This window comes from Pelobates fuscus, chromosome 5 (assembly GCF_036172605.1).
Source record: "Pelobates fuscus isolate aPelFus1 chromosome 5, aPelFus1.pri, whole genome shotgun sequence".
NCBI classification, from domain to species: domain Eukaryota; kingdom Metazoa; phylum Chordata; class Amphibia; order Anura; family Pelobatidae; genus Pelobates; species Pelobates fuscus.
In genome coordinates this window covers 317902943-317915932 of record NC_086321.1, presented here as the reverse complement: position 1 = coordinate 317915932, position 12990 = coordinate 317902943, and the positions used below count along the sequence as shown (strand labels likewise).

At 43.1% G+C, this 12990-nt stretch overlaps 1 protein-coding gene across 1 annotated transcript in view; it reads right to left on the bottom strand.

Moving 5' to 3' along the window:
• Nucleotides 1-12990, bottom strand: part of R3HDM4 (R3H domain containing 4) — a 57480-nt gene that overhangs the window by 20838 nt on the left and 23652 nt on the right. Inside the window, exons 2-3 of the mRNA XM_063455568.1 lie at nt 7662-7816; nt 6450-6568 (exon numbers count right to left, since the gene is read on the bottom strand). Of these exons, the coding sequence (XP_063311638.1) occupies nt 6450-6568; nt 7662-7816 (274 nt within the window). The remainder of the gene's footprint in view (nt 1-6449; nt 6569-7661; nt 7817-12990) is intronic.

Sequence of the window (12990 nt, the reverse complement as noted above, 5' to 3'; positions counted from 1 at the left end):
GCTGCGTTTGATTTGTGAAAATCAAGATACAATGTCCCAAATCAGACGTTCATACTGTTCCTAATCAGTTAAACATTCTTTATTGTTTAAATTCTAATCTTTTGTAGCAAAACAGTATATTGGAACATAGTCTCATACAGCTTTATGAAGGACTCTGTACACTGCAATCAACATACTTCCGCCAGTTCAGCATGCCTGAACAAAGGTCACTCTATTCCTATACAGCAAGCATGTCAAACTCAAAGGCTAGCAAGGGCTAAATAAACAAGGTTTAACTTTATGTGAGCCGCAAAAAAACAAACGTAAATTTTCACCCCCTCTACTAAATCCCAGTCCCCCACTTCGTCCACTAAATCGCAGTCCCCCAGTGTACTAAGCCCCTGCTTAAAAATAAATAAATAAATAAACAGCCAACAAGCAGTCTCAGGAATCTGGCCTCTGGCATACCCCCAATGGCCCCCGTCTGCACCTTAAAAAAGCAGATCCTCCAGTTACTCCTTGAAACCCTCACACACATACACAGCCATATATACACACACACATATTATATATATATATATATATATATATATATACATATACATATACACACACAAAATATATATATATATATATATATATATATATATATATATATATATATATATATATATATATATATATACACACACACACACACACACATACATACATACATACATACATACATACATACATACATACACACAGGGTTGGTTTCTTACCTGGGGTCTAGTAGGGCTGCAGGGAAGGCAGTGAGGGAACGCTGAATGTAAGCTCTCCCTGCTCAGCTCCCTCACGCGCGCTGCAGTGATGCCGGGAGCCGGAGTGAGTTCACATTTTGGCTAACAGCATCACTGCGAGGAGCTGAGTAGGGAGAGCTTACACTCAGCGCTCCCTTGCCGCAGCCCACATAAGTGTTAGTTGTGGGCCACATGCGGCCCGTGAGTTTGACATGGCTGTTATACAGTCTAGTCAGTTCTAGCTAGGGAACTACCATAGCAACTACAGTGCATGCATTATGAATAAAGAGCAGAAGTACCATCTGTACAGGGTCTTTTCTGGTCCCTCCCTAAGGGGGTTACTTGGCCCAATAGAAATCTGGTCAGGATTCCAAATCAACACATAGCTTGGTTGCTTCATCTAAGTGTGTGTGGTTGGAGATATTCTGGAGAGTTTTACAGAAGCTTCAACTGTCTAAGATTTGTGCTAAGAGTTTTCTTTTTTACTGTTACAGGTAAGATTCATCTGTAGGAAAAGGTTACTGATTGCACAAGGTTTGATTTCCTGTTGGTAATTATAAGGCATTTGATTAGTTAGCTACTTGCTATTGATTGCTGTTTAAATTAGCTATTTTTTGCAAATAAGCAGAGGCCTACCCAAGTGTTAAACATTCCTAGTGGGTGGTGATTTTAGGAGTATATAAGGGTTGTTGTCATTAGCTTTGGCTAATATAGCTTGGTTGCTTCATCTAAGTGTTGCGTCTAAGTGTGTGTGGTTGGAGATATTCTGGAGATAAACTAGAGGTAATCTGAGGTATTCAAGAGGATAAATAAAAAAAAGTTAAGATTTGTTTGATTTAAATGATTCACCTCATTGGAATGGCAGACTTAGTTCAGTGTAATAGTTGCTATGCATTTGTTTCCCGTTCCACTTTTTGGAGGTTTGGTTGTTGTCTAATCTGTAGACAGTTCTCTATCTTGCGGCAGGAGATTGTATTTTTAAAGTCTGAGATTTGCTAATTATCTGGTAAACAAACTTAGGCTGGAACTGCCGCAGAGACATAATAGGAATGGCAGATGGATCACTGTAGGATCTGGTAGACTTGGAGTTGTGGATAAAAGGCATATTGCACAGTATGTTGCTCTACATAATTAATTTTCTTCACTTTCAGAGCGTAATGGTGTTGTGGAGAGAGGCACGGAGGCTAGTGGTGTTGTGGAGAGAGGCACGGAGGCTAGTGGTGTTGTGGAGAGAGGCACGGAGGCTAGTGGTGTTGTGGAGAGAGGCACGGAGGCTAGTGGTGTTGTGGAGAGAGGCACGGAGGCTAGTGGTGTTGTGGAGAGAGGCACGGAGGCTAGTGGTGTTGTGGAGAGAGGCTTCTGGATCTTTTTTGGGGTCAAGTACCATCGGTTTAGAAGCTTATAATGAGCTTCCCTAATATTTAAACAGTGTATCGTAGAGTACACTGTTTGGAGAGCCCTGTTCCAATCCCTTATATTAATTTCTATCGATAGATCTCTTTCCCATTTACATTTTGCTAGAGGCTGAACGTATCCTTTTATACTTTTCATGATCTCAGCACATCTGGTTAGTAATTTTATGTCCTTCTCTGTGTCTATTAATTCATTTAATTTGACTACTGAGGGAGACTTCAATTTACTACTGAGGGAGCTTAACAAAAAGCTCCTGATCCTAATGAAGTTAAAAGTCTGTACATTTGAGAGACCATAGATTCTCCGTAGCTCGGAGAAAGGTATAATCCTACCGTCCTCTAATATGTCCGCTACTTTTTTAATCCCCTTTCCAATCCATTCTGTTGTGTCCAGATTTTCTATCCAGACCTCTAAACTTTTAAAGGGCACAGCGGGTAATATTTTGTTTTTTAGATCTAATTGATTTTTGAGTCCAAAATTTTACAAGGGGTTTTGTTATCATGTTATCCGTAGTACATCCTGTATTTTTAATTCGACTTTTTTTTCTTATAGGCCACATTAGATCTGCACTATTATAAGGAGTAGTGATATCTTCCCCCTCTATTTCAAACCAGTTTTGTGAAGTTTTATCCTGTTTGATTAGTGGCAGGGTATGCATTAGCTGAGCCGCTTGGTGATATTGGCTTTCCAAATATCTTCCTATACCTCCTTGTTTATATTTCATATACAGGAGATCCTGACCCAGTCTGGGTTTCTTCTGTAGCCATACACAATCTCTAAAAATCTTATTTATAAGCTTGAGTCGTTGAGGCTGCATCTGAATCGGGATCATCCTCAGAAGATAAATAAACCTAGGAAAAATATATGCCTTAATAAAGTTAACCCTCCCCCACCAGGATAACTGCATGGAGTTCCAGTGTTTTAACGATTGGATGCATTCTTCAATCAGGGGGATTACATTAGCCGTCATTGTGTTTGCAGGATTTTTCACTATATTAATCCTGAGGTAAACAAATCCCTTTTTTTCCCACCTAAAGGCAAAGTGTTCAGATAAATACTGATACTCTTCCTCTTGCATATAGAAAGGTAAGAGGTTTCAGAGTTTAAATAAGTTTTTAGTGTTTTTGCCAATGATATACGGCAGGTTGCTTCCACACTGTCATTCTCTGAAGTTCTGCCTGTGCATAACACTCAGAACGACAGGCGGATGCGTATTAGGGACTTTTACTTGTGGATTGGTGAATGGTGTCGGGAGCAAGGATTTGGCTTTATTTCTCATGGTAGCTCTGTTTGGAATGGAAATAAACTGTACAAAAAAGATGGTTTGCAAAAGGGTGATAAAACATCAATCCAATTGTCCCCCAAAACAAGGACAGAAGGTGCCTGTAGCAAGTGTGTTAAAAAATGATAAGCTTAGAGTCATGTCTACAAATGCTCGCAGTTTAGGGAATAAGATCCATGAACTTGTGACAATAATGGCAACTGATAGTGTAGATTTAGTCACTGTTACTGAGACATGGTATAATGAGAAAAATGACTGGGACATAGCAATACCAGGGTACTCTTTATATAGAAAAGACAGGGAAGGCAGGAAAGGGGGAGGGGTGGCCCTGTATGTGAAGGATAGCATAAAATCTAGCCTAATAAAAGTTAGTGAGGTGAACATAGAGTCCGTTTGGGTTACATTAGAATTTGTAATCACACAGTAATTCGTGTAGGTGTAATTTATAGACCCCCAGGACAAATTGAAGAGTTAGATAATCTACAAGTTGAGGAAATAGCTAAAATGACAATGAAGGGGGAAGTTATCATCATGGGTGACTTTAATCTTCCTGATGTGAATTGGAAAACAAAAATAGCTGCTTGTGCCAGGAGCACACATGTTCTAAACTCCCTACTGGGATTGTCTCTAAAACAAGTAGTTGAGGAGCCAACTCGTAAAGAGGCCATACTAGATTTAGTGTTAACAAATGGAGATTTGGTATCCGATATTACTGTAGGTGAAAGTTTAGGATCCAGTGATCATCAGTCAGTGTGGTTTAATATAAGAACAGTGACTGAGTCACACCACACAAAAACAAAAGTTTTAGACTTTAGAAAAACACATGGATTTCAAGATCAGAGACAACATGGGTGTCACGATTCTGGAACCAAACACGGTAACAGGTCACAGAGAGGAAGGGTGCTATACCGGTCCTTAGAGTGGCCGGGCTAAGCACACTAAGAATGGTCAAGAGACAAGCCAAGTAAAGGGAGCCAGAAAACGGGAGAACGAGAAACAAGCCGAGGTCAAAGGAGAGGAGAAGACAGGATAATCGGAATAACGAGCAAAACAATCGGTAACAAGAGAGCAACACGAGAAAACTGCACTACAGGTATCACAAGACCACAACAGGGCACTGAGAGACAGGAAAGTTAAGTATAATTACCCTAGGTTTAATTCTGATTGGATAACTTCCAATCAGAATTAACAATCACACGTGGGAGATATCTACGCCTCCCACTGTGATTGTGGTACTGTTGCTTTAACGCCGGGTCACTCACGTGACCTCGGCGTTTGCATAAATTAACGACCTTCCAGTGTGCGCGTTATACATGCTGCCGCTGGGAGGTGTGGAGGATGCGAGCGGCGAGGAGACGCCGCTCGCCGACAGGTAGGAGGAGGAGAGACCGCGGGCGGCGATGGACTGAGGGTGAGTGCTGCAAGTTGCGTGCAGCCTCCCCTCTTAGCCGCCCGTGGACCCCTGACATCTCCCTTTACTACAGGGAGATCATGCCAAACTAATCTTATTGATTTTTTTTGATTGGGTAACTAAAATTATAGATTAGGGTGGTGCAGTAGACATTGCTTACCTAGATTTCAGTAAGGCTTTTGACACTGTTGCACAAAGAAGGCTTATCAATAAACTGCAATCTTTAAGTTTGGATTCCAATATTGTTGAATGGGTGAGGCAGTGGCTGAGTGACAGGCAACAGAGGGTTGTAGTCAATGGAGTATATTCGAAGCTTGGGCTTGTCACCAGTGGGGTACCTCAGGGATCTGTACTTGGACCCATTCTTTTTAATATTTTTATTAGTGATATTGCAGAAGGTCTTGATGGTAAGGTATGTCTTTTTGCTGATGATACTGATGATAACATATGTAACAGGGTTGATGTTCCAGGAGGGATAAGCCAAATGGCTAATGATTTAGGTAAACTAGAAAAATGGTCAGAGTTGTGGCAACTGACATTTAATGTGGATAAGTGCAAGATAATGCATCTTGGACGTAAAAACCCAAGTGCAGAGTACAGAATATTTGATACAGTCCTAACCTCAACATCTGAGGAAAGGGATTTAGAGGTGATTATTTCTGATGACTTAAAGGTAGGCAGACAATGTAAAAGAGCAGCAGGAAATGCTAGCAGAATGCTTGGTTGTATAGGGAGAGGTATTAGCAGTAGAAAGAGGGAAGTGCTCATGCCATTGTACAGAACACTGGTGAGACCTCACTTGGAATATTGTACGCAGTACTGGAGACCGTATCTTCAGAAGGATATTGATACCTTAGAGAGAGTTCAGAGAAGGGCTACTAAACTGGTTCATGGATTACAGGATAAAACTTACCAGGAAAGGTTAAAGGATCTTAACATGTATAGCTTGGAGGAAAGACGAGACAGAGGGGATATGATAGAAACATTTAAATACATAAAGGGAATCAACACAGTAAAGGAGGAGACTATATTTAAAAGAAGAAAAACTACCACAACAAGAGGACATTAGTCTTAAATTAGAGGGACAAAGGTTTAAAAATAATACCAGGAAGTATTACTTTACTGAGAGGGTAGTGGATGCATGGAATAGCCTTTCCAGCTGAAGTGGTAGAGTTTAACACAGTAAAGGAGTTTAAGCATGAGTGGGATAGGCCTAAGGCTATCCTAACTAGAAGATAAGGCCAGAGACTAATGAAAGTATTTAGAAAATTGGGTAGACTAGATGGGCCGAATGGTTCTTATCTGCCATCACATTCTATGTTTTTAACACAAACAAACAAAAAAAACATGGAATTGTGGCGCTGTTGCCTAATTTGTATTACCCTTACTTAATACAAACAGGTCAGCAAATAAAAACTGAAAATTACAGCATCTGTCAAACATCTTGCATTGTAGGGTACACACAAGCAAAACTTTAGAGTCCATGAACACATCCCCAGATGGATCATAGAGCAGGGGATGGACCCACATACAGAACTAGTAGCTTAGGGGGAGAGGGAGAAAATTTCTAAATATCTCTTACCTCTATATATGTCTCATTGTTACAGGCTTCAGCAAATATGCTAGGAGGAGTGGATATGCGAGTGTCACTCTCATCAGTAACACACTCATCTCGCTCAAGCAGAGTCATCAGATAGTGAGCTAAGAAGGGAGAGTAAGAGTTGTTTAGAGACATGTGGTTTTCAGATAAGAGACTCTCCAAATGCTATTACATTTAATTCTTATTCTTACGTTTCAGTACGGTGTAGGGAATATTTTCTTGTCACGTATTATCAACTGAGCATTATTTAAATGTCACAGTCTACCCAGAACCATGGACCATTGGTATCCCCTTATGACACACACATCTGCCAATGGCTAAATCCAGCAAGATAATCTGCCATCACAAAGTACATGTCATCTCTAGACGATTCCATGACCTCCATGGTCTCCAGATACCATACCAAAAGAGCACTTCTATGCTGTGGTGGAACAATATTATAAAAATGTACTTTAAAAAGTGGCCACTGAATTTCTGTGTATGTAAATGCAATGTATACACTGTGTCACTGTGATAGTGTATGGTGGCAAATCCTTTTTTTTGTTTATTTGTGAGAGTGCATAGGGGCTGTGTGATTACTCAACCAGCTAGGACTAAGCAAAAGAGTGGAGCACCTGATGGGCAGGAATCATGTTTTCAAACTATATTTCTATGTAAATGGAGGTTTAAAATTATGCGCAAAGTGCATTAGTCTGATGGTCAGACAACTGCCATGACCAACCACAGACAACGGGAAGGAAATTCGTACTTCAAAATGTATGCCTCCCAAACAGGCATATAGGGGAAAGGTACACACTTAAATCAAAAACTCAATTATTACAGTAAATTAATAACATATTTGGTCCCTTCATGGTGATTGCATGTGAAATCATGAATTACATGACTATAATTATATTATATTGTGTATTGCTGCACAAGTCTTTTCGGGGAAGGGTGGTTTTACCTATTGCATCCTTATCCAAGTCTCAGCAGCCACATTGATATATTATGGATATAATATACATCATATGAACATCATGCAAATTTAACTCCAAAATATCTAGTTGTCTTTGCATTTTCCCTGCAGGATTATGACAGACTAATCTTTTCTGAAGTAGTAGTATTACTTATAGTTCAAACTGCCTAATGTTGGCAAAGGGTGCATAGAATAGGCAAGTTATTCAAGAAGCACCCTTTTGCCACTTTTTATCTCACTGTTCTCTAGGCGACGTAGGCTCTTTTTCCCCTTGGATTTTTGGGTGAGGTCCGAATTGCGGATGGCACGGTTGATGTAGTACTGCTTGCGCTTGGCAGGTGAGGTTTTCTTTGAAGGAGAGTTGTGCAATGGAGGGAGGCATTCCTCGATCAATCTGCAGAAAATATTAATTGTTAATTATAGGTCTCAAATCTAAAATCCCCACAGTAATTGTTCAAATCTGTCATTAAAATATGAGATGGTAACTATACATATTATTCTGGTAAACAAAAATGTTAGCGCACATAGTTTGACAAGAGGGCATCAATTTATATTAAACAGTACACATTTATACCATTATATAGGATTACTTAAGATCAAACTGTACCCAAAACCAAATTTAAAAAGCAGCTTTACCTCTTAAAGAGCCACTATAGGCATCAAGACCACTTAATTTTGCAGCAGCCCTTTTTAGTCCTGCAATATAAAACAATGCTGTCTTGTAGACACAGCAATGTTTTTGTTGAAGGGCTAAGCATGCCTCTAGTTGCTGTCTTTCTGACAGCCATTAGAGGGTGCTTGCGTTGGTACAACAAAGATTGACTCTGCTGCGTGACGTTCAACATGAAACGCTATTAAATGTTTGTCACAAGAAATGATTGGTTCTGGATCACCCAAGTCCTACCTGGTCTGATACATCCAGACCAGGTGGGCTTCATACCAGAGAGGGAGGCCAGGGACAATACCATCAGAGCCCTCAACATAATCCACGCGGCCAAGTCTCAACTGACGCTGAAAAAGCGTTTGACCGGGTGGATTGGACCTTCCTCGCGGAAACGCTACGCCACACGGGATTCGGCCCCAACTTACGAACTTGGGTGGCCGCTCTGTACACCAACCCAACGGCCAGCATCCGGGTCAATGGAGCCCTGACAAAGCCGTTCAGCAACCATAACGGCACCCGCCAGGGCTGCCCCCTGTCACCTCTCCTGTTTGCCCTCACTCTCAAACCGTTTCTGGAGGCGGTCAGACGGGACGGGGGCATAGTGGGGACTCGACTGGGCGAAACGGAACACCGAGTCGCGGCATATGCTGATGATATGCTCTTCTTTATAGAACAACCGAGAATCACGGCTCCGAACCTACTAGAGGCATTTAAACAATACAACATAGTCTCTAATTTGAAGCTTAACTTAGAGAAATCGGAGGCAAAGCCGTTGACGCAGGACAGAACCCTAACACAACATATCGAAGCACACTTCCCATTCACTATCTGCACGACAAAGCTCCGGTACCTGGGGGTCTGGCTGCCGAAAGATTTAACGCAGATATACCAACTGAATTTCTCTCCTCTACTGGTGACGCTGCAACAGGACTTAAAACGATGGACGTCCAAATATATATCGTGGTTTGGCCGTATAAGCGCCATAAAAATGAACATAATGCCACGTATTCTATATCTGTTCTAAACGCTGCCCACCACGATCCCCCAAGTCTTCTTCCAGACGCTGACCACCACGATCCCCCAAGTCTTCTTCCAGACGCTGACCACAAACATCAGACCGTTCGTGTGGAACCAACGGCCCACTCGGGTCCGGAGATCGATACTGGAACGCCCGAAAAGCAAAGGGGGAATGGGACTTCCCTCTGCGCTCATGTACTACCAGGCGACCCATCTACATAGACTGGTCGACTGGCACGCCAGCCCAAACACCAAGCAATGGGCGGACATGGAGCTCCAACAGGCACAGGGGAAGATCCCGGCACTCTTGTGGCTAGGTGAGGCTACACTCAAATATATGAGCACGGGCAACCCGATGGTAGATGCAACCCTTAGGGTCTGGTGCGGGATATGGTACGCCAAACAGCTCACCACATCACCCAATCCGTTCACACCTATAACTAACAACCCGAAACTAACGGGTGGCCTAAACCCTGCAGCACTCAAATCTCCAGGCAACGGACTGGGTACACCTACACCAATGGTGCAGCGGACGGAACCTTAAACCCCTGAGAGACCTGACACAGGACCGGGAAGGGACCAGGCTGGATGAATTCCATTACCACCAAATCAAAACCTACTATAACGCAATCAAGGGCAAGGACCATGTGCACCGCCCACTCCTATACCTGGAACAACTATGCGCAAACAGGCAACATCTCTCGCACAGTGTATCAACGATTTATGCAGCACTCGTGAGTAGCGGAGATAAGGGCGCCGTAGGCTTCACTAAACGATGGGAAAGGGATACGGGGAATGAACTCACAGACACAGAATGGGACAAGATCTTTCAATTGACGCACAAAGGAACCATAAGCTCTAAATACCAGGAGTGCAACTATAAAATCCTGATGCACTGGAACAGGACCCCGGACATCTTAAAGCACATTCACGACACGACTCCCGACGAATGTTGGAGATGCGGCACCGAGAGAGGCACGGCCTATCACGTCTGGTGGACTTGCCCAGCCATAGCCCCGTACTGGCAAATGATAAATCGCACAATAAAAGGAATCACGGACACCGAGCTACCTCTGCAACCCCTGACGATGCTCCTTAACCATACGCAAACGCCTCTGAAGGCATACAAAAAGGGGCTCACCATACACCTGCTCACGGCGGCCAAAACGCTCATCCCCACACACTGGAAAAGCGTGACAGTGCCCACCCTGGGGCAGTGGATCGCTAGGGTGGAAGACATCTACAACATGGAAATGATGACGGCCTCGCTGCAGGGACGAGCTGACAAGTGTGCGCTGACCTGGTACCCATGGATGGACTACGTGGCCAAGGGAGCTTTGCGACGGGGCCGGGCGGGGCACGCTCGCCCCGGGGGAGCCGGGGGCTGGAGACTAATATGGACCAGACTCACACGTACGAGAGGACGACTCACAAGTGCTACCATGACTTAGGCCCCCACCCAAACCCACAGACGAGCATAGACCTGGCACATCAGAAATTGAGACGATCGAATCCCTAACACGACTACGGACTGACACAGGACTGAATCAGAGCCTCATAGACACAGGGGACACAGACCCCGCCCGCCTAGGAATAATACGTTGAGCACATCAGAGGGGCCAACCCAGCCACACACGACAAATGACACAAAAGTCGAGCGGAACCCCTACACCCAGCGCCCACATGGGGAAACCCGTGAATGACTAGCAGTCAATACTCACCACGCATGATGCATCTCCACAATGGGATCTGGGGTGGGGGACGGCAGGAGACAGGGATAGGGGCACACGGACCGACAAAGGAATACACACGGCTAAGGAAGGTGAGGGTGCGCAGGCGGACACTAAACAGGCAGAGGTAGCTGGGTCACAATAGAGACCCAGCCCAGGAACCAGAGAACCCGCACATACGCACGACACACGTTAGACGCACCCAGCGAGGTTAACAAAACAAACCACAAGCCCAACACAATAACCACCAGACATCTCGAGACAAAGACGTACAATTCATCACTCAACGGGGCTTCCCAGTGCACCCTCGCCTGTACGACCAGGACAATAACGACAGAAACCGGGGAGGATGGGGGGGGGGGGGGGAGAGGAGGGTTGAGAATCACACAGCCACGCGCGCTTATTCTGGGACGGGAGCGCAGACAACCCGATACAGGACGGTACTTCGACCTCAACCGTCCCAGGGGCCCAGCCTCAGGACACCAGAGGCCAACTCACTAACCAGTTACACACGACCGACGTTAGGTCTAATTCGGACGATGCTCTCAGGTACGAAGAGCACACACCATCTAATATAGCACCCAGTACCAGCAACACAATTAGATCTGGGACAATCAAGCGGTCGCTTAACACGTAACATGATAAAGCTACTTTGTCTGACTGTTAAGACACTCCTTTTCAAATGTATTGTTCAAACTACATGTAACACTTCTTTACTTTTCAATAAAAACTTGATTGACAAAAAAAAAAAAAGAAATGATTGGTTCCAATGCTTCCCTATGAGAAGCATATGATAGGACAAGCACTTGCTGCACTTCTTATCCCAGGACTTCTCTCTGAAAATCAATGGACAGGACACAAAGATAAGCCTGTGGGACAACGTCAGACACAGAGAAGTCAGAAGCATGGAGTGAGTCTTGCCACTGGAAAAAGGGGATTCAAACCCTTTTTTGAGGAGGAACCTCAATCTAAATCAGAAGTAGAACACTATAAGCTTTAGGAATATATGCTTGGATTCTTAATGCTATAATTTCCTTTACGGACACTGCTTGAGTATTCTTGTTTTAGAACAAAAGGAACTTTTTTCTAGGTGTTCAAAACTAATTAATTCCCATTTGTGCTATCAACACATTTATATACTGTATTTTAAAAGGGACACTAGAGTCACCAGAACAACTACAGCTTATTGAATTTGTTCTGCTGAGTAGAATCATTACCTTCAGACTTTTTGCTGTAAGCACTGTCTTTTCAGAGAAAATGCAGTGTTTACATTACAGCCTAGTGATGACTTCACTGGCCACTCCTGACATGGCTGTTAGAGATCCTTCCTGGGTCATAGCTGCTTAAAATGCATCCAAACATTCAGTATCTCCTCCCTCTGCATGCAGACACTGAACTTTCCTCATAGAGATTCATTGATTCAATTTATCTCTATGAGGAGATGCTGATTGGCCAGGGCTGTGTTTGAATTGTGCTGGCTCTGTCATTGATCTGCCAGTCTCAGCCAATCCTATGGGGAAGCATTGTGATTGGATCAGGCTACCACTTTTGCTGATGTCAGCAGGCAGGTCAAAAGGAAACAGTGACAAAGCCAGCAGCTTCAGGCTCGAATACAAGTAAGAGTTACTATATTTAGGGAGGCATGAGGGGACCAGGGTGGCTAGATGGTGGTTTTAACCCTATAGGGTCAGAAAATACAGGTTTGTGTTCCTGACTATATAGTGCTCCTTTAATCTGCTGTGATATATACAAAACATTTCCACCGGCGACAAATCAAATTCCCGTTGATCTACACTAACAATCTACGCAAAACAAATTCCTGCTATTCCATGTGAAACCATCGGTCACGTAAATCCTGGATGGATCGATTTGTTCAGGCGTAGATTAACAGGAATTTGATTTGTTTGACAAAAATGAAATGGATTTGTGCACACATCAAACATACAATTCTCAATTATTATTTAAAAAAACAAAACACTACAACAAACACTTTTTACCACAGATTTGGCAATAACTTGTACATAAATAGTGCAGCTTAAGTAATTTAAATTAAATGAATTTGCCACAATTACAGAGTATATCATACGTCTAGGATTTGAGTTTATACTGGTTGTTTAATGTCACAATATATAAAAAATAAAATACAAATTCAATGTG